Source organism: Kwoniella mangroviensis (genome assembly GCF_000507465.2).
Source record: "Kwoniella mangroviensis CBS 8507 chromosome 1 map unlocalized Ctg01, whole genome shotgun sequence".
Taxonomy (NCBI): Eukaryota; Fungi; Basidiomycota; class Tremellomycetes; order Tremellales; family Cryptococcaceae; genus Kwoniella; species Kwoniella mangrovensis.
Genome location: NW_027062533.1, coordinates 2225256 through 2249083, shown reverse-complemented (window position 1 = coordinate 2249083; position 23828 = coordinate 2225256). Strand labels below are relative to the sequence as shown.

Sequence of the window (23828 nt, the reverse complement as noted above, 5' to 3'; positions counted from 1 at the left end):
TGCCAATAGGAAGGGGATTAGATGGATAAACCAGAAAACCCAAGGAATGGAAACAGAAACGGAATTGAATGAAGTTGATTTGTATTTGGTCGAAGTTTTAACTTACCTACAGTACAGTAGCTAGTTGTGTTGCTGAATCTCAAGTTGGATTTTCTTATATCTTATGTATGACTGAATGATGACCATGAATATTGATATGGATATGGATATGAACGTCACACTAGTATGCAAAAAATGCAAAATTAGGACGAAATGTTGTAAGACATGTTACGATCATATATCCATCACACTAAACTGTTCCGTGCTGACTATTCGATACCCGTTGACCACTGTCCTTACTTAATCTTGAGTCATCATGTCGTCCACCAAATAATCAATGACAAGTGATGAGTCAAGAGTCATGATAGAAATGCATATAAGCGAGAGAGATATATAATGTAGCTATCCATAGGTGACTTTGAATCATAGAAATGACTCGATCCTCAAAGTTGTTTTAATCAGTTAGCTTCTTTTGACAGATTAATCAAAACATCCTGTCTGGCCCCAAGACGATCGTTTTAGCTAAATCACAACCTAGAAACCTAGGTTGGAGCTCTTCGCATCGATGGGGAATTGGGGATGCTTGGATACGTACCGGGGGTTAATCCGGTAGTATAGTGATTGAAGAGAAGAAAGAAGAAAAAGAAGAGAAGAGAAAGATGAATTAACGAAATCAATCACTCGAGTAAGTGAGGGAGAGGAACGCGCAGAGGGAGAATTTGGTAACAAAGGGGAATATTTCCAGGGACGATTTTATTCCATTTTATCCCACTCGTGGTGCTTTGAAGGAAATGTCAGAGTAAATGTCAGAGTTCAAGTCGGAACATCTCTCTATGCATTGATGAGCTGAAAATCAAGAAGCGACGACGATCCTATACAACAGACAACAACAACAACAGCCGTACATCTATCTCCTCCCACTCAACATCCTCAAGTCACGCAAAGCTTATTCAAATAACCCGTTGCTACCCTCTGTCCCCCCTCGTCTTCACCGCTTTCCCTCCCCACTCCCGCTATGTCATCGTCTCCCTTCCCTCAGATGCTCAAACGAGCCCACATCTCCACTTACGACCCCCTCATCACCCGGATATACACCTCCACTCCATCTTCCAAGTCGCAGCATTCCGATTGGGGACTCAAATTCCCTGTACCTATCAAGAAAGGCCCACGATATATCAAGTTCAACTCGCTCGATGCTGGACCAGGGGTAAATTGCGATTGGCGATCTGGCGAGAGGGAAGCTAGGTTCGTCCAGGCTTGGGGTGATGGTACGGTCAGATGGCAGAACGAAGATGAAGTTCAATCCCTACCATTCCTCACCAAAGCTCAAACGGCAGCTTTCAGTCGAAATGCCCAATCGGACGATTACCTCACTGAACAAATACCTTCTTCGGAAAGTGCGGAAGATCAATTGTGGATGAAAGATGTCGAATCGATGAGTGAGAAAGAATTCGAGCTTTATTTAGAGAAGATCAGAAAAGGTAGAAAACAGTTCTTGGATCAGAAATTGAATGATATTTCTACATCTATCAAAGAAACTTTAGTACTTCCTGAAGATAATACTTTGATCCACCTTTCCTATACCGGTAAAACTCCTTCAAACTCTACGTTAAATTATCAAGCTGCGCTTACGACCTCTGAACTGAGGGATGTACGATCGAACAAGTTGAACTCGAAACCCCACCGAACCAATGGATTGGTCTATTCTGCCAAACCTACTTCGTCGAATGAATATTTAGAAACGTCAAGTAAGAAAGGAAGGGTGTTAAATAAAGTATCGAGATATGATAATACCCAAAACGCATTCAGACCTTTGATGGGAGGAGGGGGAAATAATTTACCTTGGATCGTCAGTTTGGGAGGTCTAACTGGTAAGACGATTACAAACAATAATCGATTCACGGATTCGAACGTTGGCGGTAATGCGTATATGAATAATTCGATTGATCAGACGGATTATACACGATCTGACACATCGGCGGGTGTAGGTAAATTCAGGATTGGCAGAGCTGAGATGGGATCCAATCCTCCTAGCGTATTGGCTTTGAAGGATAGTAAATATACGAATAATGGAACGAAGTTGACAGGAAGATGGAGACAATCTACGGCAAACCAACCATCACCTCTTGATACCTTCAGATTCGATATCGATCTGTCTATTACAGATATTGAATCGGAGGTGGAAGGCGCTGAAGCAGGAGTAGGTCAACCAGGATCGAGAGAATGGGTAGGAAATGAAAGTAAATTGAATAAATTGACGACGGATAGCTGGCAAGATGAATTGAACCTTGGTGGACCTAGAAGAGATAGACAAAAAGGTGAAGCTTTAGATAAGTTGAAGAAAAGAGAGAGAGAGGCGACGAAAGAGACGATGAGCAGGTTACATAGGTTGTTGAACAAACATAAGGTGGATGCTGAAGTCAAGGAGACAGAGGATGGTCAGTAGAATAGGATGATTTCATCTATAACACTATATGCATTATAACGTTGCATCACTCTCCTGATTACTAACCACTCTGTTCACTGCCCATGTATCGCTGCAAACCCTCTTGGATTGCCATAGCATAGAGCATTGAGACTCCATCAGTGGGTAATGATGTTGACTGAAGAATGGATGATGAGCTGTTTTGTTTTTTTCCGTCGGAACAGAACGACCGCACACATCGCACAATCCCAAATTTCTGAAAATCAACAACACAACATTACAACCGGCTCGCTGATATATTCTTCAATCACTGTGCTGGGTGTACTCGACTAGGATCAATCTTGGCACTGAAAGCCTGTAAAATCAGCTTGATTTTGACATTATCTCGTTGTCTCAGCAAAAATGGTTTCACCAACACTCACCCCCACTACCGCACAACCAAGTTCATCTTCATCCTTTTCACCATCGAAGGACAAATCGAGATCACTGTCAGCTGTACCTGTTACCGCGTCGACGAGCAAAGTATCCAACTTTCTCGATAACTCTTCCGACGAAGATGATGAAGATGAAGAAGAAGATACGATAGTACGGTCAAAGCTGAGGATCAATGGTGATAAGACCAAAAAGAGGAAATTCGATAATATCACGAATGGTCATAACACCTCTTCGCCCAAAAAGTTAGCAGCGGAAGGAGGGTCAACATCAACAGCCGAAAGTAGAAGAAAAGAAGCGGAAAGATTATTTGAGAAGAGGAAGCAATTACCTTTCTACCAGGGTAAGTCTTCAGATACCCTGTCTGTCTCCTCATGCAAGAGAGTTTAGACATTTTGTATCGCTTTTTTGGTGAATAGGTCGGAAAGAGATTTTGGAAGAGATTTTGAACAATGATACTACCATCGTGAGTTGATTTCACCCATCGCCCGCTTCTCTGACTGAATGACCTAACTCAATGCGCTATAACTGAAATGCATGTTTACCCATGAGGCTGATTTGATGTATGTGATATTATAGATTCTGGGAGAGACAGGTTGTGGAAAATCCACCCAATTACCTCAACTACTCCGATCTCACCCACTGTCTAAATCACACTATCCAACTAAGAGAGGACCAAAGATAGTGATCACTCAACCTCGACGACTGCCTGCTATAGCCCTTGCGAATCGAGTGGCAGCTGAGATGGGTTGTATGGTAGGTGAAGAAGTGGGTTATAGCGTGAGGTTCGAAGAGATGGTCAGTAGAGAGACAGGGGTCAGGTATTGTACGGAAGGAGTTCTGATGAGGTGAGTGCGGGCAATACATTGAGGAACTGTTTCATGCCTGTATGGGATTGGCTGGTATTGACTGAAGATAAGGGGTGGGAAGTACTCATGGGCATGGACAAATACCAGATTGAGTGGAAAGACATCGGGTTCCTTCATCGATCAATCCAAAAATTGTGACTTATCGTCTGATTTTCTATCGTCTTCTTCGTCACAGGGAGCTCGCCAATCCTGATCCGTCAACCTCATCGTCAAACCACAATCAACAGAACCTCAACTTATTACTGAAATACGATATAATCATTATTGACGAGGCACACGAACGTACCCTCAATACAGATTTCTTATGCGGTGCATTGAAGAAAGTCCAAAGAATACGTAAAAATCTCGTTGCCAAGCAAGATGCGAAAGGAAAGGCAGGAGTAGCAACAGGGGAAATCAGAGAATTGAAATTGGTTATTATGAGTGCTACGTTGGATCCAGGTAAATTCCAGAGATTCTTCCAAACGTAAGTTTTAGCATTCTCTCCATTTCGAGAATTACCTTACCTGAAGCACCAGTAGCTGACTTAAGGTGTTTGGGGACTAGTGGACGAGATGCCTTGCTAGTGAAAGGAAGGATGTATGATGTTCTCACTCAGCACACTACGAATCCCGTAGATGATTTTATAGAAGCTGCCGCTAGACAGGTCATGAACATACACTGTAATCCGAATCATGAAGGGGACGTGTTGGTGTTCATGCCTGGTAAGTTGAACATCATTCTCGAATAGAGATTTTGCCTGCGTATCTGACTGATTTGATTTGGCTTACTTTGTAGGTTCCGACGAGATTGAGAATTGTGTTGAACTGCTGAGAAGAGCTGGTAAACAACTGCCAGAGGGACATAAACAGGTTAGTGATGAAATTACTTGAACGGACGTTTCTCTCCCACACGCACACAAAACGAATAGAGCTTCAAAAATTCAAAAAATTATTGAGCTGTGTACAGAAGATCATTGACTTATATTCTGCTTGTTAACATACAGATACAAGTTCTTCCTCTCTACGCTGCGCTCCCACCGACGGCTCAAGCAAAGATATTCTTGACACCGCCGAAAAATACAAGACGAGTGATAGTCGCTACGAATATAGCTGAAACCTCTATGACTATCCCTGGTGTTTCGTTTGTCGTTGATACAGGATACAAGAAGGAGAAGGAATATATTTTCAGGAAATCTGGATGTGAGTGATACATTTGGTTAAGCACTGTAGAAAGATTTCGTACTGATTGGATATGTAGCTATTGAACAGCTTAAAAGGAAAGAAATCAGTCAGGCTGCCGCGTGGCAGAGAACTGGTCGAGCTGGACGAGAGGTGAGAATTGCTTTTGATCTCCAATGTCTCCTACTTGCGCTAGGTATATGCTGATTGTGTTCTCTATGGGTAGCGCGATGGTCATTGTTATCGACTCTTCTCCAAGGAACTCTTCGAAAAGATGCCCGAACACGATGCACCTGAGATCCAACGGTGTAATCTCTCGTCAGCAGTTTTGCAATTGATAGCGATGGGTCAAAATCCTTTTGAATTCGAATATATTGATAATCCCGGAAGGGATAACAGTGAGTGATTCCTATGTCTTTTTTCGTGTACAAATACTTTACATCGTCGTATAGAGGGATTGTCGCTGACGTTCGTACTTATTTCTTTCGATTACTTAGTCGCTGCTGCATTTCAAGAATTAGCAGGTCTCGGTGCACTCTCTGGACCTACGGAAATCACGGACCTAGGTAGAGAGATGCTGAAGTACCCTTTAGATCCACCACATGCTAGAATCCTCATCGCGTCATTTGAGAATGGATGTCCCAACGAGATTATCGATATTCTATCGATTATCAATGCGGGCGGGACGGTATTTGTGGATAGACCGAACGAGAGGGAAGAAGCGTCTAATGCGAGAGCAAAGTTCGTTCATAGGGATGGAGATCATATGACGGCGTTGAAGGTTTTTAGGGACTTCTTGGAGATTAAACATTCTTCTTCTGGTTCCGGACTGAAAAATGACAAAGGAGGCGTTGGTATAGTGGGATGGTGCAAAGATAATTACGTTAATCACAAGACTCTCAATCAAGCGATCAAAATAAGAGATCAACTTAGAGAACTATCGACAAGGTATGGACAAGATTGGAAGGTGTCCACCTCATCTACGAATGGAGATGATAGTTCGCCGATAGTGCGGAGCTTGTTAATGGGTTTGTTCATGAACTCAGCGGTGATACAGGCAGATGGAAGTTATAAGCAGACTGCTGGAAGTTTGGTGAGTGTTATATCTGATCTCATGACCTGCTTGAATGGTAGTAGCGGGGAGCTGATTAACTGAGATGGCTGGTATTTCCAGACTGTCAAAATACATCCCTCGAGTGTGTTTATGAGTAAGAAGGTTCCTGCGATCTTGTATGATGAATTGGTGAGTGACAGTACACTGAGATAGACCTTGTTGATTGTGTCAGACAGTAAGTGAGTGACAGCTGACTGTTAACCTAAATTTGCAGACTGTCACCTCGTCGTTCTACGCTAGGAACGTATCATCGTTTGAACAGCATTGGTTGACTGAGTTGCCCATATTTGCTAAATCGGCGAAAAGAGTGGCCGTTCCGGTTGGCAAGGGACAGCTATAATCGATGAAAATCTGCTCATTCAGTCAAAGCTGCTTGCATACCTCGTATGATATGTCTATACAATACACATGACATGACTGGATACAGCATATGCATATGTTGTCTTGCTTTCCTGCTTTCTTGCTACATTGATGCAATCCAAGTTCGGTTGATATACTGATGATCTCGCCTAAATTAATTAAGCAGGGCGTCCCGTATGACATCATCGTGATCATCAATTCACCGTTTATTTTGGATTCATTCAATCTATAAATATACATCGATGCGATATCGCTTCACCAAGAACCAGCATAAATATACCCATGATACATAGCACCCATCCCTGACAGTCATCTTCCTTCTATCCGACATTCACAGACATCAAAGAAGAAACTAGATACGCATAATCACGATGCCAGACGCTATAGACAAGAGTGTACCGGATGAACACCGTATTCACAGTGTGAGTGTGTCCTTCACACTTGCTTACGACTGAAGCTGACTCTGGACGTATGTATATGTGTGTCTAGGTCGGTGCATGGAAATCACAAGATAAGAGACATCATCATAAGTTCTTGAATGATACTGTAGAATATGTCGAACAGAATCCTAAACCTTTGGATCCTTCGTTGAAAGAATTCAAAGAGATAGTAGAAGGGAGTACTAGATTATCTATGTTATTTCAATTGATGTTTGAGCAGGTAAGCAAAAGATCCATTCATCTACCTCAACTAAATCATGGAGAAGAGTCGAATTAATATGAGTTGTAATGTAACAGGTCCCAAACAATAAAGAATACCTTAAAGATCCCACTGGTCAAGATTCCCAAGTGAGAGATTTCGACCATCTCCTTAAACTTATGAACCACGTTATATCACATGCTCCACGATGGACCGATCCAGGACATAAAGTCGGATTAGTAGGTGTACCTGTGCAGGCATTGTTGGATTGGCCAATGGGTACTTCAGCTGGGTTTTGTGTTTTTCAAGATCCTTTGGTTAATGAACAGGTATGTTGGTTCTATTCCTCTTTGAAAACTCGGGGGTGTTCTTAACTTACTCATCTGAACATACTCTTCCCGTGATCCTACTTACACCCTTGGGGCATCTCATTTCGTCTGTCATCCCTTTACGCTCTCTGCAATATATCATTATCATGATCTACACACCTTGAACCACCCACACAGCTCAAGAAAATCCTCGACGTATGGGGCTCATACCTCACGTCTCCCGAGTCTGCCGAGGTACTAGGCCAAGGCAAAACAGACTGGTTCGGTCCAACTGGCTTACCAAGCTTAGAAGAAGTGGCCAACAAAGCTGGTGGGACCAACTTGAAGTTTCATGAGTTATTCCAATGCGATCCTAAAGCTGAACATTACGGATATACCTCATGGGATAACTTCTTTACACGTCAATTCCATTGGGAAAATCGTCCAGTAGCTTCTCCAGACGATCAAAATGTCTTGGTAAATTCGTGCGAATCGAAAATGTACAAGGTGGCTAGGGACGTCAAAGCAAGAGATAAATTTTGGGTTAAAGGTCAACCATATTCTGTGATAGACATACTCAACTTTGATAAAGATTACTCGGAGGAATTTGTGGGAGGAACGATCTATCAAGCTTTTCTAAGTGCATTGAGTTATCATCGATGGCATTCACCCGTTTCCGGAACGATAAAGAAGATTGTTCAAGTGGATGGAACCTATTATAGTGAACCGTTATTCGTGGATTTCACACAAAATCAAAAAGCTGATATGACTGGTGAAACTACGAGTCAAGAGTATCTGTCCTGCACGGCAACGCGAGCGATCATTTTTATAGAATCGGATAATCCGAAGATCGGATTGATGGCGTTTGTGGGTATTGGAATGACAGAGGTTTCTACTTGTGATACGACGGTTAAGGAGGGTCAACATGTAGAGAAAGGAGAGGAACTTGGGTGAGTCATAGGGCCTTCATTACATTTTATTCACATCCTTCCATCTCATATTCAGTATTTCATGGGTAGCAAGCAGTTGTGCTGACCTGAATTATCCCTGTGTTTTGCCAAACTTACAGAATGTTTCATTTCGGTGGATCGACTCACTGTCTTCTGTTTAGGAAAGGAGTGAAACTATCGGATTTCCCAGAAGAGTCAGATCATAATGTACCGGTAAGAAGCAAGTTGTGTGTGGTGGAATAGATTGGTCACAAGATATACTGTATGTAGGAAAGAAATGATGGACATGTGTACGAAATGGACATGTGTATGCTTCATTGTGCTTCACGGTTGGGTCTTCTACTTAGAATAGTGAAATGTCCTCTTGTTCGTCCCGTACTCTCAGGCTTCACCTTAGATGGCGCTGTGAAAGGATTGTCGTACTTGTACGTCCACTAGATACAGAGACGGCCTCAAACCACCAGACAGCTTCTTATGGGTCAGTCCTATGATGCAGCTCGCAAGACATCCTTTCTTGTCTCTTGACCATTCTGTACAAGGGAAAGAAAAAACGGACTATGATGTCCGACTTCGACCTTTACACCGTAGTATGATTGTTGCAAGTGTACTTTACGATTACTGTATCGTTAGAATTGCGCTGTTGAAACTTCATATACTGGTTATTCATCCCGACCAATTCCTCTATAGAGTAACCCCAGAGCACAAGCCGCACATTCCCAATCATGTCTCAAACTGACACTTACTATTCCACTTCCTCAGCTTCATTTCTATCCAAAAGAAAGAAGAGAGTTTCGACCGTCACTGATAAATCTGGTGATACTGGAAAATCATCCCGAAGGGGTCTGTTTGGATTGAAATCCAAATCTAGAGAATCAGCTTCTAGTTCAAGCAGCATGGGACTTTCCGATACCAATGAATCCGGCTCAGTACACTCGAGAAATTTTGCGACACCCCAACCTGTTTCGGATGATTATGTCTCCACCGCCAATGACAATTGTGCTGCACCGATACGCTCATCAGATGGTCATATCATTATTGACCGTGGCAAGGGATCCCCATCTCAAGATTCGTTTGCTTCTTCAAAAGATACCATATTCGGAGTTCATTCTGATCAAGAGCAGGAGCAAGACCAAAAAGAAGAAGATGATGATGAGAGCTTTCAAAAATATCTTGCTGATCAAGCCGAAATTACTCATTTAAGAATGATGACTTCCGAGATACGTGGCAAGAATGACGTGAGCATATATACCGAAGAATGCGATTATAAAGATACTGGTAGACATGATTACAACAGGAGGAATGAGGAAAGGCTAGAGCATGTCAGAAAGATCTTGAATGGTACTAAGAGTTTTAACTCTTAGTCTCATTCGGGCGTTCGAGTTAGGATTTAGTTTAATTAGCGGTTTGATGTCACGATTTGTATTGTACATACAGAGCGGTGGTATTCCGTTTTTCTTTTACTGTAGGTGACTTGGTGTTGATTTTCTCTTACATCGTCAATTTTGATTTGTGAGTAAATTGAATCAGTAGAATGGTTTGAGTGAACAGTGGCTGTACATGCCAAGGGATAGGTCATCACAGTCCTTCCGTCCTTCTCGCAAAAACCCTTATGTTTATTCGACGATTGACTGAGATCTATACAATCTATTTTCTATCTTACAACATATCGCTCTGATTGAGTATAGTCTTTGTCTAGCTTGATCATTTCTTCCTCACTAGCCTTGACAGACTCACACCTTCCCTCCCATACACCTCCTTCGCCCCTGGCTTATCATCTTCTACGGTGAATTGGTTGAAGTGTTTCTTCAGCATCGCGAAAAACCTTTTGTCTGCCTACACATCGAAGACAGTCCTCAGTTCAGCGTTGACACAAGAATGTATGTAGTAGTTGAGACTATAGACTTACCTTCCGCCTTTTCTTCCAGCAAAACAAGATCTCGATATCTTTACCTATTGGTGCGAGGTCGCAGAGCGTTTTGACCAAGAGTGGAAAAGCGGGCTACGGCAGAGCCCGTCATTGATCCATCAGCGTATTATAGTTGACTCGTATAACTCAACCGAGAGGACGGGTCGGTCAATGTGGGCTCACATTCCATATCATTTGACATGAGGTGGAGGAATTATTCAATTCCACTTACCTCGAAATATACACAGTCCGCAGCCAAGATCATATCCAGGTCCTTTATCGGTATCGAATCGGGTAACTCTTCTCCCCAATTCAGCTCTGCGGTATGAACATTGCGTTTCGTCTGACTTGCTGGGAAGTTGAGCTCCGCGTTGACTTCCATGAGATCTAAGAGCATACTGCACATGATAATCGTGAATTTAGCATTGGTACATAAATCTGCGAGCGGCATCTTATCATGTTCTATTGCATGGACTTCGTGATCTCTGAGTTAACGGTCCAAAAGTTGAGAACACTCACGATTGATCTGTCACCCAGACTTCACTTGAAGGTTCTAACATCCCAGCTACGATCCCTACCAGTCCCGTACCAGAACCTAGCTCGAGTATCTTCTTATTCCGTAGATGGGAGGGATCTATACCATGCCTGTAGGCTATGTACCTCGAGAGGACCTAAACACATCAATTCATGTCAAAAAAAAAATTCATATCAGTATATCATCGTTCCTATTAGTAGTGGTCCCGCTATTCCTGTGCACGAGTGAATACCGATACTCACCTCACCAGCAGGCCATGCAATCCCACCACATCCCGGCCCAGCATCAACTTTCAACCTCACATCACCTTCAAGACCTTCGACTACCACTCGAGTCTCCTCTTCCGCTTTGGTCGTGGGTGGACGAGGCGGCGCGAGCGATTCGAAAGACGGTAAAGCCACGTCCGAGCTTGTCGTTGATGCCGAGGCTGAACGAGACCGGGGTGGCGTTATATCTGTGATGTTAACCATTGTGCTGGTATGGGACTGGAAAACGGCTGTCGTAGGGGAGTCCAGGAGGATGAAGACTCCAATTGGTCAATGTCTAGAGGATGCTTTATTTAGTCTATCTGATCGTTTGTGTCTAGTTAGTCACGATCGCACTGTCGAGGAACACAAACTCTTTTTCCCTCGAAGGATTTTAAAGGATGTGTTTGTGGGGTCTCCATATCACACACACATAACTTACTCGTACACAGCTTGAAAGGAAAAAGAGACTTGAAAACAAAAGCTAGCCCATCGCATCTCTCTACTCCTTCGAGATGATACATGTCATCTCATAGGCATACACTTGAACGGGCATAGCCATGACATCGATCAAAAATAGCACCAATTACTCTGCTAGCTCACCTACCATCCCACCCCCACCACCTTCTCCAGGAAGACAGCGCACCATTTCGGATCTCAATCTTCGCTCACCAAAGATCCAGTCTTCTCCAATCCTCCTTCATCCTCTCCCACCGACCTCATCATTGAACAAAGAATCAGTCTACGCATCTGAGCTAGAACTGGATAAACAGATCAGGCAGGTAAAGAAAGAACGTCAATTACAGGAAGCTTTGCAGGAACAGCTGTTCAGCGCTGAAAGGCTCAAAGTTAAGGAAGAACAAGGTACATGGTCATCCATTCAACAAAATAACCTGAAAGGCAGAACAGATGGGAGGGGAAGAGGAGATTCATGGGGTCATTCGAAAGGGTTCGCCCACCCACCTCAAGCGTATGAGCTGTATAAAGCTATAGATGATCATAATATCGATTTTATCATGAGGATAAGGGATCATGATTTTAATCTCCTGCTGCAGAAAAATGGTAATGAGTTTCCGATCTTGTATGCTACGAGATTAGGAGAGAGATGGAGAGATGTGGTGATTCTGCTGGTGGGAGCATTGTCTAGGTGAGTGGAGCTCTATGAAAGTAGGGTAGCTTCGTACCGTCAGGTAAATCCGCCTTCCGACTCATGGATATATTGTGTTTGACGGAATATCATTTGAGGTGGAGTCAAGAAATGATCGTTGAGCTGATCCTTGTGTTATTACAGATATGTGAATCACCTAAATGCAGAAGACTTCGAGAAGAAAGAGACTCTCAGGATGTTGAAAGCTTTGCGTGAGTAGATTGGGAACATAAAATTATGTCAGGAGTATATACAGTAATAGCTGACTATCGTTCTTATGCTTACTGGTTCAGGTGCGAATGTAAGTATCTCATAAACCGACAACCGAGCTGTCACCATACAACTTGATATTATGCTGATGTTCGATTTCCATCTGTACCTAGTTAAAACTAGCTATCGACCATACCCTCCTCCACCTCCCTGCAGGCCATTCCCCCATGCTCCTATCTTCTTACCTTCAGGTACTTATAATGTCGGAAGGCGATTCTTTCCTTTATAAATCCATACACGAGATATCTCTCTTACTCCGCTCGTCAACATCGGCCAGCGCAGTGGCAGGCGAGAATGTCAAGCCTGTGAAAGAGGCTGGAAACATCATACGTAAATTCTGTACGAAAGAATTGAGAGGAGTGAAAGGTGGGATTGGCGACGTGGAAGAGTACATTGCGAATGCTACGTTAGATCTGGTTATTATGAGTGCATGGAGTCTGGTTAACTCAGGAGAGCTGCTGCCTGTGAGTATAACATCCAAGTCTATGATACTCTGTTGAATGGGCTTTGTGTACTGATCTGATGAATTCTGGGCACGGATGAATTTGGGATCAGACGCACACGTTCGCTAGGGATTTACGAACCTATTCTACTTTTATGGAATATCTCCAAGACGATCCCAACCTATCTTCCATCAACAAACTGAATCCCCGTATACGTAAGACATTGTACACCCTGAGGGACCTAGCAGGAGATAGTAAGAAGAGTGTGAGAGGGAGATTGAGAGATGTTCAGATTGCTTTAGACGGGGAGTGAGCATGGGAACGGGAAGTAGACGATCTCTCGGTGTCAGAAATATGCTTGTATGACTGTTGCCATTCACCTCTGTATCACTTTTGTACGATTTTTTATTGTTGTTGTAGGAAATTATGAGACTCCAGCGAGTCATCACACCAAACATACATATATATACATCCTGGATTATTCGTCCGTTACTGGGTCTGAATCAATGGCACTCAGATCTTGCTTGCATCAATCGTTTGCCACCGTTCCAAAACCATAACCTGTAACATCCGAAACAAGGATACATTGTGATAAAAAATATGACTATTAACTGATGGATCCAGATCAGTCCATCCTCTGGTATATATGCTTCACTTCACACGTTATGAGGTTTTTGTATTTGTGTTTTGATGGGTATCTATATATAATTGTAAATCCAGTTTAGATACCTGATTTAGCAGCTTCGACAGCTTTGGAAGCAGCTTCATCGAGACCGTCTGTATCGAGTACACGTATCATCGTTAGCAACGTTACGCTAGACGGAGGTGAGAAAGGAGTATATATATACTTACCGAATGGGAAGATCTTTAATCCTGATTCGTTGATCATCCTAAACAAACGGAAAAAGGTAAAATCAGTCATGCTCCACTAACAAAGTGAGTAAGGATGGATGCGAAGAAAGAAACTCACTTCTTAGCCTCGGCTTCTTTCGTTCCTTGTAATCTGACAACAAGGGGGATGCTCAATTCAAGTTCCTTGGTAGCTTTGATGATACCTTCGGCGATGACATCACATCTCATGATACCACCGACTGAAAGAGAGAAGGAAGTACCGATAAGCTGCGATATGATACGAGTGGTTGCAAGGTATGACCTGTGTTGAGACTCACAAATGTTAACGAAGATCGATTTGACATTCTTCGAAGTCAACAAGAGCTCGAAAGCTTTCTTGACTGCATCGGCAGTAGCACCACCACCGACGTCGAGCTGTTCATTGACGAATGAACAGTATGTGTCAGATGACTCTATTATACTCCGTGATAGATTTTAAGCTGTTGCTTACGAAATTAGCGGGAGAACCACCATGGAGGTTCAACACGTCCATTGTGGCCATAGCGAGACCAGCACCGTTGACGAGACACCCGATATCACCGTCGAGCTTAATGAAGTTGAGTCCGTACTATGTACAACAGAAACACATCGGATCAGCTTGTTGGTTCTGGAGCGAGGCCAATTTAGAAGAGCTGATTGATGCGGCAACCCACCTCGGCAGCCTCAACTTCCTGAGCATCCTCTTGGGTTGTATCTCTAAGTTTGAATACATCCTTTTGTCTGAAATCGGCGTTGTCATCAAAACCAAATTTGGCGTCCATACTATTTCAAAAGGATATGTGAGCGAAAAGGACATGTGCATATATGATTGGGCATAAATCAGACTCGGTCACATCATGACTATGACTCACCATAAAACTTGACCATCTGACAACTCAGCCAACGGGTTGATTTCAATCTGCGTAGCATCCTTCTCCTTGAAGATCTTGTAGAGATTTTGGAAAGTTTCAGCAGCGTTCTTCTGAGCGGAGTCTTTGAATCCTAGCTGTTTGGCCAAGTCTAAAGCCTTCTCTTGAGAAATACCATTATCGAAATCCAAAGTGGTGGTGATGATAGCTTCGGGGGTGTCATGAGCTACATCTTCAATGTTCATACCACCTTGAGAAGAAGTGACTAAGACTGGTGCACCTCTCGCTCGGTCGTTCAACACGGCAGCGTAGTACTCCTTTTGAGGTGGCATTCGCTCAGCGAGCATGACGGCATTACAGATTCGTCCAGCAGCACCGGTCTGCTTGGTGATGAGCTTGTGACCCAACATCTTGGAGGCGTAATCTTTGGCTTGGGCGGGGCTGAAGGTCAGTGGACGATCAGCTTATGTCCTTAGACCTTTATAGAGTCCATTGCAATTGACATCCGACAAGATCGCATACAGTGGCCCAGTTTATTCCTAGGTCCGCTACGCCCTTTCTCCACTTTTATCTAGATCTCGGACAAGATGAATGCAACTCACGAATCAACCATTTGCACACCACCTTGGAAACCCGAATCAAAATGACCTTTACCTCTTCCACCAGCTAACACCTGAGCTTTGATGACCAGTTCATCTTTGCCTGTTCGTCAGGATCAACGCCAACAGAATGAGGATGAAGAGGACATTCGTCTGTCAGTTTAGGAATCCCAGGCGGTACGGGGAGATGAAGCGACATACCAAATGATTTAGCTACTTGTTCAGCTTCTTCAGCTGAGAAAGCAGGAAGGGCTTTAGGGGTGGGGATACCGTACTGTCCATTAGTCATAGAATCAATAATTGTGTCTGTCTTTCTGACCCGTTGATATTGAGAGTAGAAAGAGAGGGCAACTTACAGAGTTGAGTAATTGAACAGATTGATATTCGTGAATTGATAAATTCCTCTTCTGTTGAGCTGAAACTCCCTTGAGAGGCTAGACGAGTGCAAACAGATCAGCTACGTTCTGACCCTCGTCTCTCGCATATCCGCCCCATAATCTGCTCTTGCAGACATCGGTCCTTATGAGGTTGAGGTTGTCCTTCATCGTAGCAATCTTCGCAACAGACATTCGGTATTGCCGAATCCTACACCTTACACTTCCTCTTCTCCGTCATTCACCGAGGCAGAAGCGTCTACTCACTCGTGCAGCTGATCTAGCTAATCTGTATCCGTTCAACATGTTGATTCGTGCTAATTGTGTGCTGTTATGGTGTTACAATGATACTTGTGCAGATATAGCCCAAGATAATCCATAATCTTCAACAGTTCAGTAGCAGTGTGTACCAAAATGACGGAACTCCCTGTGCCCATTCCAGTGATCGGTTATATCGCCGAACAACACCGCCACGTTGCACCCATCTTTGCGGCAATGGCAGAGAAGAAATGTGGGGGAACCAGAATTTATATCTCTTGCATTTGGAGATGTCATATACTATGGTACTATGTACATATCATTCCAGGCTCTCCTTATGATATGGGTAACGCGCCTGAGCAGCTAAGCAAGAAAGGAGAAAGGATATATATAATACCTGATACCCAATCGATGTAATCACGTCCCACTCTATCCCCAAGTCTATTCTCAAGAAATCCCATATGCACAGAAATATCGTTGTTGGCAAAAACACACTTTTTTACGTTGAGAAGCTACATTGGAAAAGAATGAAGTAATCAGCAAATATCCATTCAATACTCAATGGAGAACGATCACACTCACATTCCCAATATCTTGAATGGGGGTGAAGTACCTCCAGCTTCACCTTGAAGCTGACATTCGACCTGTGCGACAAGGCATACGTACATCAGCACAAAGTGTTGCAATCTGACGGACTTGTTGACTTACAAAATGCGAACCTCTCGATACACCTCTATCGATCATTACCAGGCTGTATATCAATTGCAATTGCATGTTAGCTCTAATGCGTTGAGAAATGTGTACATTCTGAATGGGTGAGCTGACGTACGTAGCGATCACATCCTCTACTTCGGCTGTACCTGCCAATTCTTTCGCTCCTCCAACATTATCATCCACCCAACACTTGACTGTACCCAGGGGTTTATCAGGTGGAGATTGAAGGAAGTAGATTCCCACGTCTCCTGCACCGAGTTTGAGTGGTACTCTAAGTCGTGCGGTGGGTTGTTCAGCGTACCTAGTAGCGCAAAAATCAAAATCATCAGTACTGAACCATACAGGTAGCAAGAGATGGATTTTTTTTTTTTTGGTGTTTTTTCGCTCCAAGTGGTAGACTCACCAAAAATGCCTATCCTCATATACCGCACCTTTCGGTGGATGGTAAGTATGCCAACCACTACCATAGAACAAACTTGGAGGTAAAGGGTTGATCAGATCACTGGCGGCCACACAGAAAGGTTCGATCTCTCTAAATTGTTGAACGTCATGTGGTCGATCGTTCAACCTCATCTGAGGTACTCTCAAACCCTGGTATCGTTCAGCCAGCGAAGATCCAGCTGAATCTCCATCTCCGGGATCTTGACCTGGCATACCTTTTCTCAATCCTACTCCACCCAGTAGTGAGGGTCCGCTAGCTGAGTTGTCTCCCTCAGTACCCAAGTTGGGTACGTCAAAGGCATGTCCGTTGATAGCTGACCAACCGGAACAGATCTGAGACATGATGTAGGAGATCAATACGTCCGCGATGAGATCGTGCCCGTTATGATTGGCGTGGTTTGGATCAGCATAGAAGGTCGATCGGGCTTGTTCAGGCATCTCGAGGTATTGCTCATATAACACTCCTTTGGCGCTACATAAAAAATGAAATCAGCTTAGGTGATGTGACCTTGGATCGACGAAGCTGACGAACCTGATATGTGGGACATCGTAAAATTGAGCAACGACATTGTGAAGCAATTCAGGTCCAGCGAACCCGTTCTGAGCTTGGACTTGTGGACTAAAGTGACCGAGGATGATGACAGCAGGCATTTCAGGTCGGACAAGGATAGATCGGACGAGAAGCTCGAAATGTTGAAGCCATTCTGGGTCGCTGTAGAATAAAGTGAATCAGTCAATGGATATATTCATGGAGGAAGTACAGTCATTATGCCTCCTACAGATACACTCACTTTGGATCAGCAGCATCGAATTCCAGTATGACCAAATCGGTCTTATCAGGTAAATGGTGCGAGTTGCAATAAGCGTAATAAGCCGAGTCCGTCTTCTTGGTAGCTCCGTTGGTCAACTCGTTTGCTGGATGTGGGAAGACGGTATTCCACCAATCGAAGAATTTATGAGGATAACATTTCTCGTTGACTGGATCGTCGCCTGCTCCTGTACATGCGGATACTACGATCAATCAAGCTTGATTTAGCCAAATATCACATAGCGGGGTGAGTTGGGGGTTGTGTCAAATGGGGTATTATCTTCTTTAAGGGGGAAGTGGACGAGCTGAAGGCGACGAGTAGACAACTCACCTGATCCACCTAATACACTCAAAGTGATACTGCTTCCACTCATGGCTTTTTGCAATACCCTCTGTACTCTAGCATTGGTACCTGTATGTAACCTAGATTTCAATAACTCCAGTTGACCTCTTCTCGCTGCAATCGCATCTCCTGGACCAAACACGGGACAGAATTCGAATGGGGCAGGATCAATAAGGGAGTTGTTCAGGTAATCTCGAGGTACGAGATGAGATTGATCAATGACGTGATGATGAGGATCTTCTGATGATCCGGCTGTAAGAAGACGAAAAAGGATAATGAAGAAATATAATCAGCGTCAGTCATTTTCACGATGACTAGGAGAAAGAGGGTTAGATAGATAGACGACTCACAGAATAGTATTTTTAAGAGTAATATGAATCCCACAAATCCAGTAACGGCCATCCAACCTTTCTGTGATAAACCAAATTTATTTCCTTTTGATCTCTTACCCATCAACGAACTTAGATTTAATGTTAGACCATTCTTACTCCTTCTACTTTGAATCCCACCAGCTGGTTTCTCCGATATCCCACTTCCTTTCCCACCAGAACCGGCAGACAAACGTCTCTGTTGATTTGTAGTAGAGTTGAATTCTGTACCGGTCGAGCTGGAATTCACACCTTCCAATGAAGCGTTGCCAGCATGAGCAGCAGGTGTACCCGTACCGGATCCTTCACCACTCCCACCTCCAAAGTACTCTGAATCGTGGTTGGGGTTGGAAGGGTGGACGGGATCGTCCTCCGAATGAATACGAGAGGTGTAATGTGACATTGGCGTGTCAGGTTCAAGGGATTTAGATTGAGGTGTTTCCGGTAGTTGAGGATTGGGATTGGATCTTGTACGAAGCATTCCTCATAGATTGCTCCGAAGGAGAAGGAGATTCAGTAGGACACCTGACAGAGAATGTGTCTATCTAGTCAGGACGGAGAGTATTTTGTGTTTGATATTTGTGGATTATATCGTATCGAGTATTGCTGGTATGATGATAGATTGACAAAGATGAAGTTATCTATGGGAAGCGGAGAGGGAAGTCAGTCTCGCGTCTTAGTTTGACTCTTTGGCCTCCCGCGTTGCGTAGCGTACGGTTCACTCACTGATTCCGACTCAGCTGTCGAGCCCTCATATTCTGATTATGAATGATGCGCTTGACTGTTGCTTGTATCTGGGGTCGAGTGATGATGAAAATTCCGACGCGTAGATGGGGTGTACTCGATAGTGTGGTGATGTGAGAGATATCTTCGCTCCTTGGCTTGGACCCTGAATCCTGGGTGGGTGAGTGCGGCAACCGAACAAGAAAACGTGGCACTCTACCGCCATACAGATAGATATACAGTAGTCATACAGTAAGAAGCAAACCTCATTCTGAAGAGCGATCAAAGGGTTGCATGCTCTTGCAGCGAGCGGAATCGCACAGTCAGTACTCTCCACTTCGATGCACTATATAAGGGACTGGTGCCAATACCGACGACTCTTCTTCTTCTTCTCCATTCCTCTTGTCTTGAACCGCCATTCAGAAACCCCTTGCAGCTTGATTCGACCACCCATATTATACACCACAAAACTATGCCATCTACCGAGCAAGATCAATCAGCCAATACTTCTTTCGATGTATCTCATTTTCGTCAAAGTGCTTTGGAAGCTTGGAAAACCCTAAGAGAAGCGGAAAAAGAAGTTCCAGGCTCGGTCTTAGCATCAAGTATGCACCTCCTCAGATATTATGCTACTTCGACGAGAGATTGGAAGAGCGATACGTATTATGACAAGCTGCTTGAAGCTTCAACAGCGCTAGGGGGGGCTAGCGTACCGTTTACTAAGACAAGAAGGGACAAGTTGATAGAGATGAAGAGGGAAAACTTTGGGCAGGCTTCCGAAAGTACTTATCTTCCTGTACTTAATCCTCTTATGATGGTTGCTGAAGATGCTCTTCAGACAGCAGACGAGGAAGCAGGATTATCTCAAGAAGGAGCAAACGTTGTTGAAGAGCAAAGTGAACATCGCCCAAGAACATCGAAAGAGGCTTTTACGGATTTCATCGTCAGTCTAGATGATGCGACACTGAGCCGAGTCGCTTGTGAGGCATACCAAAAGTATATCCCTCCTGGAGACCTCTGAGCCGAGCCTATATCTTCATATCATCGTATCAGCCTTCATCAGTAGTGGGGTATGATTCCCATATATAGTGGCATGATGTCAGTATGCAATGCAATGAATGGAGGGGAATGGAGGAGGCGCAGTGTAAATGCATTGTAAAGCTGCTCGAGAGGAAGATAGACTGCAACCGCGGGAGCTATATGACACTGCGGCTATGTATGGCGAGTCAACCCACAACCGCTTCTGAAAATGATGATGTATGGATTGAGAATCTCCACTGCTATTGTAAAGATATTGTATCGAATGCTGGGAGTTCCCAAAAAGGAGTGATGGAGCCCTAACAAAGAATTGGCAATGCGTCACCATCATTTGATAATTTAGAAAGGAGAACGCGAAGACCAATCGATGTTGATAATCTCATTAGCTAGAATGCTACCGACACCCATTATACTAAACCAGAAGTAAAGTATGATGTCAATCTCTGGATCTGCGCTTGCTGTCTTCTCAACAATGTCATTCCATTTTGGGGTAGACTGGGCGTATATGAAAGCATGGATGAAGGAACAATTATTTGCTCGTTCTGCTCCACAAGTACAACTTCATACTCGTGCCCATCATACTGTCACCCTCTCAGACCATATAGCCTACTGTCAAGCCCTGATGAGCTCCAACTCCCAAACCCAAGGGACACACAGTGCTCCAAGCGATGATACCACTGGCCAAAGCTCAGTCAGTGCCCACTCTGATGACCACTCTACTACAAGGCCTTCGAATAGATTTTACAATGGGACGAATCTTGCATTGCAATGCATCTCCACAGTCGACGACGGTCCGATAAAGAACTTGTCCATCCTGCTTTTGTCGAAGTATAGGGATGATACGTGCGATTGGACAGATGAAACTTTCAGAGAAAAGTTGATCGAAAGGTGAAATTCTTCTGGAGTGCCCAACAGTAATCGCGCCGAGGGATTCACCAGAGAACTCAGAAATCAAATAATTCAAGATCGGCTCAGTCATTCCAAAGCTGATTTTCCCACTGATTTCGGGTTCAAATCCGGTTTGCTATTATCTAAAACAGCCCTTGAGCAGACCGGTGGCTCCATGACAAACGAGCAAGCATTTCCGGTTGGAGAAGAATATAATGTTGTCGAACCGACTGATCCCTTCCTGGACTACTTGGCTTCACTGGATGACACGGTTAGGAATGAAATGATCAGAACGGGTCTCCGGGGCTTTGGTCCAACTGCCATGCACTAAGCCTGCCAGGGCAAGGAGGCCCAGTCCTTTCTTCTAGAGCTTTGACTTATGAGCCATCAGGAGATGCAGATGGTGACTATTTGCGCTCATTGCTGGCTCTGTCTTGAGGTGATGTACTGCTATGCATTCCCTGCTCATTGCCACATCCTAGCCTGATTTCTAATTGGGACGGATCATTTCCGGACAGATAACAAGGTTTGTAATGCTAATTACAAAATCAAAATCTCAATCTCGGCTATCCGGCTGTCTGTCAAGCTGTGTGTAATCACGACATTATCGCTTGGCTTCCCTTGCATCCCCCCTTCCATGACAATCCATCTTTCCCATCCGACAACTACTCATGCACCAATCACCATGCTATCCACATCCTCATTCTCAATCTGTGTATCAAATCACAATCAGAGCGGCGCACTCGATAAGTCAGCCCATCCATCATGAGCGACCTTCTCACTCCCATTCCGGCCAGTAACTCCTACTACGACCTCGGCACCCTCACTCGTCCCATCACCACCACCTCCCCAGACGCTCAAGAGTGGTTCGACCGCGGACTACGCTGGGCATACGGCTTCAACCATGCAGCAGCTGCATGGTGCTTCGAACAAGCTCTCTTACACGACAAGTATTGCCCGGCGGCATACTGGGGTCTAGCATATTCTCTCGGACCGAATTATAACAAACCGTGGGAAGTTTTCGACGAAGCTGATATCAAGAGGACGGTGGAGAAATGCCATTCAGCAATGGAAGAAGGACTGAAACTTAGTAATGGTACAGAAATCGAGAAGGCATTACTAGAAGCTATCAGTACGAGGTTCCCCGTTGATAGGGATAGTAGAACACATGATGAGTGGAATGTCAATTACGCCAATACCATGGTCGAATTATATCATCGCTTTCCGAACGACATCGACGTTGCCGCCTTGACCGCTGATGCACTTATGAGCCTCACTCCGTGGAGCCTATGGGACATCTCGACTGGTACACCAGCGAGTAATTCTCGTACCCTCGAAGTTGAAGCTATTCTCAACAAAGCCTTGACGAGTCCTGTGGGTTATAGTCATATCGGTATCTTACACCTTTATATTCACTATGTCGAAATGTCACCCACCCCTGAACTAGGCTTAGTACCCGGAGATAGACTTCGTAAACTCTCGCCTGAAGGTGGACATCTCACCCATATGCCATCACATATCGACATTCTCGTAGGCGACTACCGAAGGGCCATCGCGTCAAATTGGGATGCAGTAGTAGCGGATGAAAAGTATAGGAAGGAATCTGGTGATTTAGGATTATACACAGTCTATCGTGTACATGATTATCATACGATCATCTATGCTTCAATGCACTGCGGTCAATATTCCCAAGCTATAAAAGCTGTAGATGGAATGGAAGATTCCTTATCATATGATGTCCTCAAAGTCGAATCGCCACCCATGGCAGATTGGTTGGAATACTTCTTAACCGTCAGACCCCACATCCTAGTCAGGTTTGGTAAATGGCAAGAAATCTTGAAATTGAAATTTCCTGAAGATAAAGTCGTTTATTGTACACTTATCGCAACGATCCATTATGCAAGAACTGTCGCTTTTGCCGCTATTGGAAAAGTTGCTGAAGCCGAGGAAGAACAAATCCTATACAAGCAAGCAGTTCAAAGAGTGCCCAAATCCCGTATGATCTACCCGAATACATGTCACGATGTCTTGGCCGTTGGACATCCGATGTTAGATGGTGAGATCGAATATCGAAAGGGGAATTACGAGAAAGCTTTCGAATATCTTCGTGAAGCTGTAAGAAGATATGATAACATTGTTTATGCGGAACCCTGGGGATGGATGCAACCCGTTCGACACGCCCTAGCTGCTCTGCTTTTAGAACAAGACAGAGTGGAAGAAGCTACGGTAGTTTATGAGGAAGATTTGGGTATCAGCGGGACGTTACCCAGAGCATGTCAACATCCCAATAACGTTTGGGCACTGTACGGATATCATCAATGTTTGAAAAGGTTAGGAAGGAATCAGGAAGCTGTAATTTGGGAAAAACAACTGGCAATCGCTTTGGCTGTGGCTGATGTACCGATTAAGACTTCTTGCTTTTGCGCAGGCGCTTCTGAGAGAGAAATTGACGGTGTGAGTAAGCATAAACTGTCTGTGTGGAAGGCAAAGCTGATAATGTGAACATGTAGAACAACCTCTCAGCGAAATTGTGTTGTGATGGAAAATGACGAAACAAGCATTTTGACGAACCGGAAAAAGCAAATCACATCAATATGAAACAATCGACAATTCAATAATTGATGGACAATGGAGACAATGGATAGTAATATCCTATCACGACCAACATAACATGCAACGATCTTTATATCATG

At 44.0% G+C, this 23828-nt stretch overlaps 10 protein-coding genes across 10 annotated transcripts; 7 read left to right on the top strand and 3 right to left on the bottom strand.

The window, feature by feature from the left end:
* Positions 1 to 1054: 1054 nt before the first annotated feature.
* I203_100822 (mitochondrial 37S ribosomal protein bS1m) lies at positions 1055 to 2485 on the top strand (the record flags this gene model as incomplete). The annotated part of the gene is made up of 1 exon (XM_019151725.1): positions 1055 to 2485. One exon carries the CDS (start codon positions 1055 to 1057, stop codon positions 2483 to 2485), a length of 1431 nt encoding a protein of 476 aa, XP_018998964.1.
* A 381-nt stretch (positions 2486 to 2866) lies between these two features.
* On the top strand, positions 2867 to 6379 carry I203_100821 (uncharacterized protein; the record flags this gene model as incomplete). Its single annotated transcript, XM_065516740.1, has 12 exons — positions 2867 to 3239; positions 3316 to 3362; positions 3476 to 3744; positions 3941 to 4231; positions 4312 to 4469; positions 4543 to 4616; positions 4751 to 4946; positions 5005 to 5078; positions 5152 to 5323; positions 5423 to 6018; positions 6100 to 6168; positions 6254 to 6379. The coding sequence occupies 12 exons, from the start codon at positions 2867 to 2869 to the stop codon at positions 6377 to 6379; spliced, it is 2445 nt and encodes an 814-aa protein (XP_065373558.1).
* A 391-nt stretch (positions 6380 to 6770) lies between these two features.
* I203_100820 (phosphatidylserine decarboxylase) lies at positions 6771 to 8539 on the top strand (the record flags this gene model as incomplete). The annotated part of the gene is made up of 5 exons (XM_019149906.1): positions 6771 to 6821; positions 6889 to 7059; positions 7137 to 7367; positions 7545 to 8296; positions 8416 to 8539. The coding sequence occupies 5 exons, from the start codon at positions 6771 to 6773 to the stop codon at positions 8537 to 8539; spliced, it is 1329 nt and encodes a 442-aa protein (XP_019000602.1).
* Positions 8540 to 9018: 479 nt separating this feature from the next.
* Positions 9019 to 9657, top strand: I203_100819 (uncharacterized protein; the record flags this gene model as incomplete). The annotated part of the gene is made up of 1 exon (XM_019149907.1): positions 9019 to 9657. One exon carries the CDS (start codon positions 9019 to 9021, stop codon positions 9655 to 9657), a length of 639 nt encoding a protein of 212 aa, XP_019000603.1.
* Positions 9658 to 9997: 340 nt separating this feature from the next.
* On the bottom strand, positions 9998 to 11207 carry I203_100818 (uncharacterized protein; the record flags this gene model as incomplete). Its single annotated transcript, XM_019149908.1, has 5 exons — positions 9998 to 10129; positions 10203 to 10295; positions 10435 to 10600; positions 10722 to 10873; positions 10980 to 11207. 5 exons carry the CDS (start codon positions 11205 to 11207, stop codon positions 9998 to 10000), a joined length of 771 nt encoding a protein of 256 aa, XP_019000604.1.
* A 335-nt stretch (positions 11208 to 11542) lies between these two features.
* Positions 11543 to 13155, top strand: I203_100817 (uncharacterized protein; the record flags this gene model as incomplete). The annotated part of the gene is made up of 5 exons (XM_019149909.1): positions 11543 to 12129; positions 12274 to 12341; positions 12423 to 12430; positions 12513 to 12863; positions 12955 to 13155. 5 exons carry the CDS (start codon positions 11543 to 11545, stop codon positions 13153 to 13155), a joined length of 1215 nt encoding a protein of 404 aa, XP_019000605.1.
* Positions 13156 to 13563: 408 nt separating this feature from the next.
* On the bottom strand, positions 13564 to 15860 carry I203_100816 (uncharacterized protein; the record flags this gene model as incomplete). Its single annotated transcript, XM_019149910.1, has 11 exons — positions 13564 to 13619; positions 13695 to 13732; positions 13813 to 13933; positions 14012 to 14108; positions 14185 to 14301; positions 14387 to 14495; positions 14585 to 15022; positions 15184 to 15283; positions 15382 to 15454; positions 15537 to 15614; positions 15822 to 15860. 11 exons carry the CDS (start codon positions 15858 to 15860, stop codon positions 13564 to 13566), a joined length of 1266 nt encoding a protein of 421 aa, XP_019000606.1.
* A 530-nt stretch (positions 15861 to 16390) lies between these two features.
* I203_100815 (uncharacterized protein) lies at positions 16391 to 18967 on the bottom strand (the record flags this gene model as incomplete). Its single annotated transcript, XM_019149911.1, has 8 exons — positions 16391 to 16456; positions 16521 to 16563; positions 16642 to 16827; positions 16930 to 17439; positions 17500 to 17679; positions 17759 to 17978; positions 18107 to 18370; positions 18469 to 18967. 8 exons carry the CDS (start codon positions 18965 to 18967, stop codon positions 16391 to 16393), a joined length of 1968 nt encoding a protein of 655 aa, XP_019000607.1.
* Positions 18968 to 19681: 714 nt separating this feature from the next.
* On the top strand, positions 19682 to 20230 carry I203_100814 (uncharacterized protein; the record flags this gene model as incomplete). The annotated part of the gene is made up of 1 exon (XM_019149912.1): positions 19682 to 20230. One exon carries the CDS (start codon positions 19682 to 19684, stop codon positions 20228 to 20230), a length of 549 nt encoding a protein of 182 aa, XP_019000608.1.
* Positions 20231 to 21900: 1670 nt separating this feature from the next.
* On the top strand, positions 21901 to 23684 carry I203_100813 (uncharacterized protein; the record flags this gene model as incomplete). The annotated part of the gene is made up of 2 exons (XM_019149914.1): positions 21901 to 23589; positions 23646 to 23684. 2 exons carry the CDS (start codon positions 21901 to 21903, stop codon positions 23682 to 23684), a joined length of 1728 nt encoding a protein of 575 aa, XP_019000610.1.
* Between the last annotated feature and the right edge of the window lie 144 nt (positions 23685 to 23828).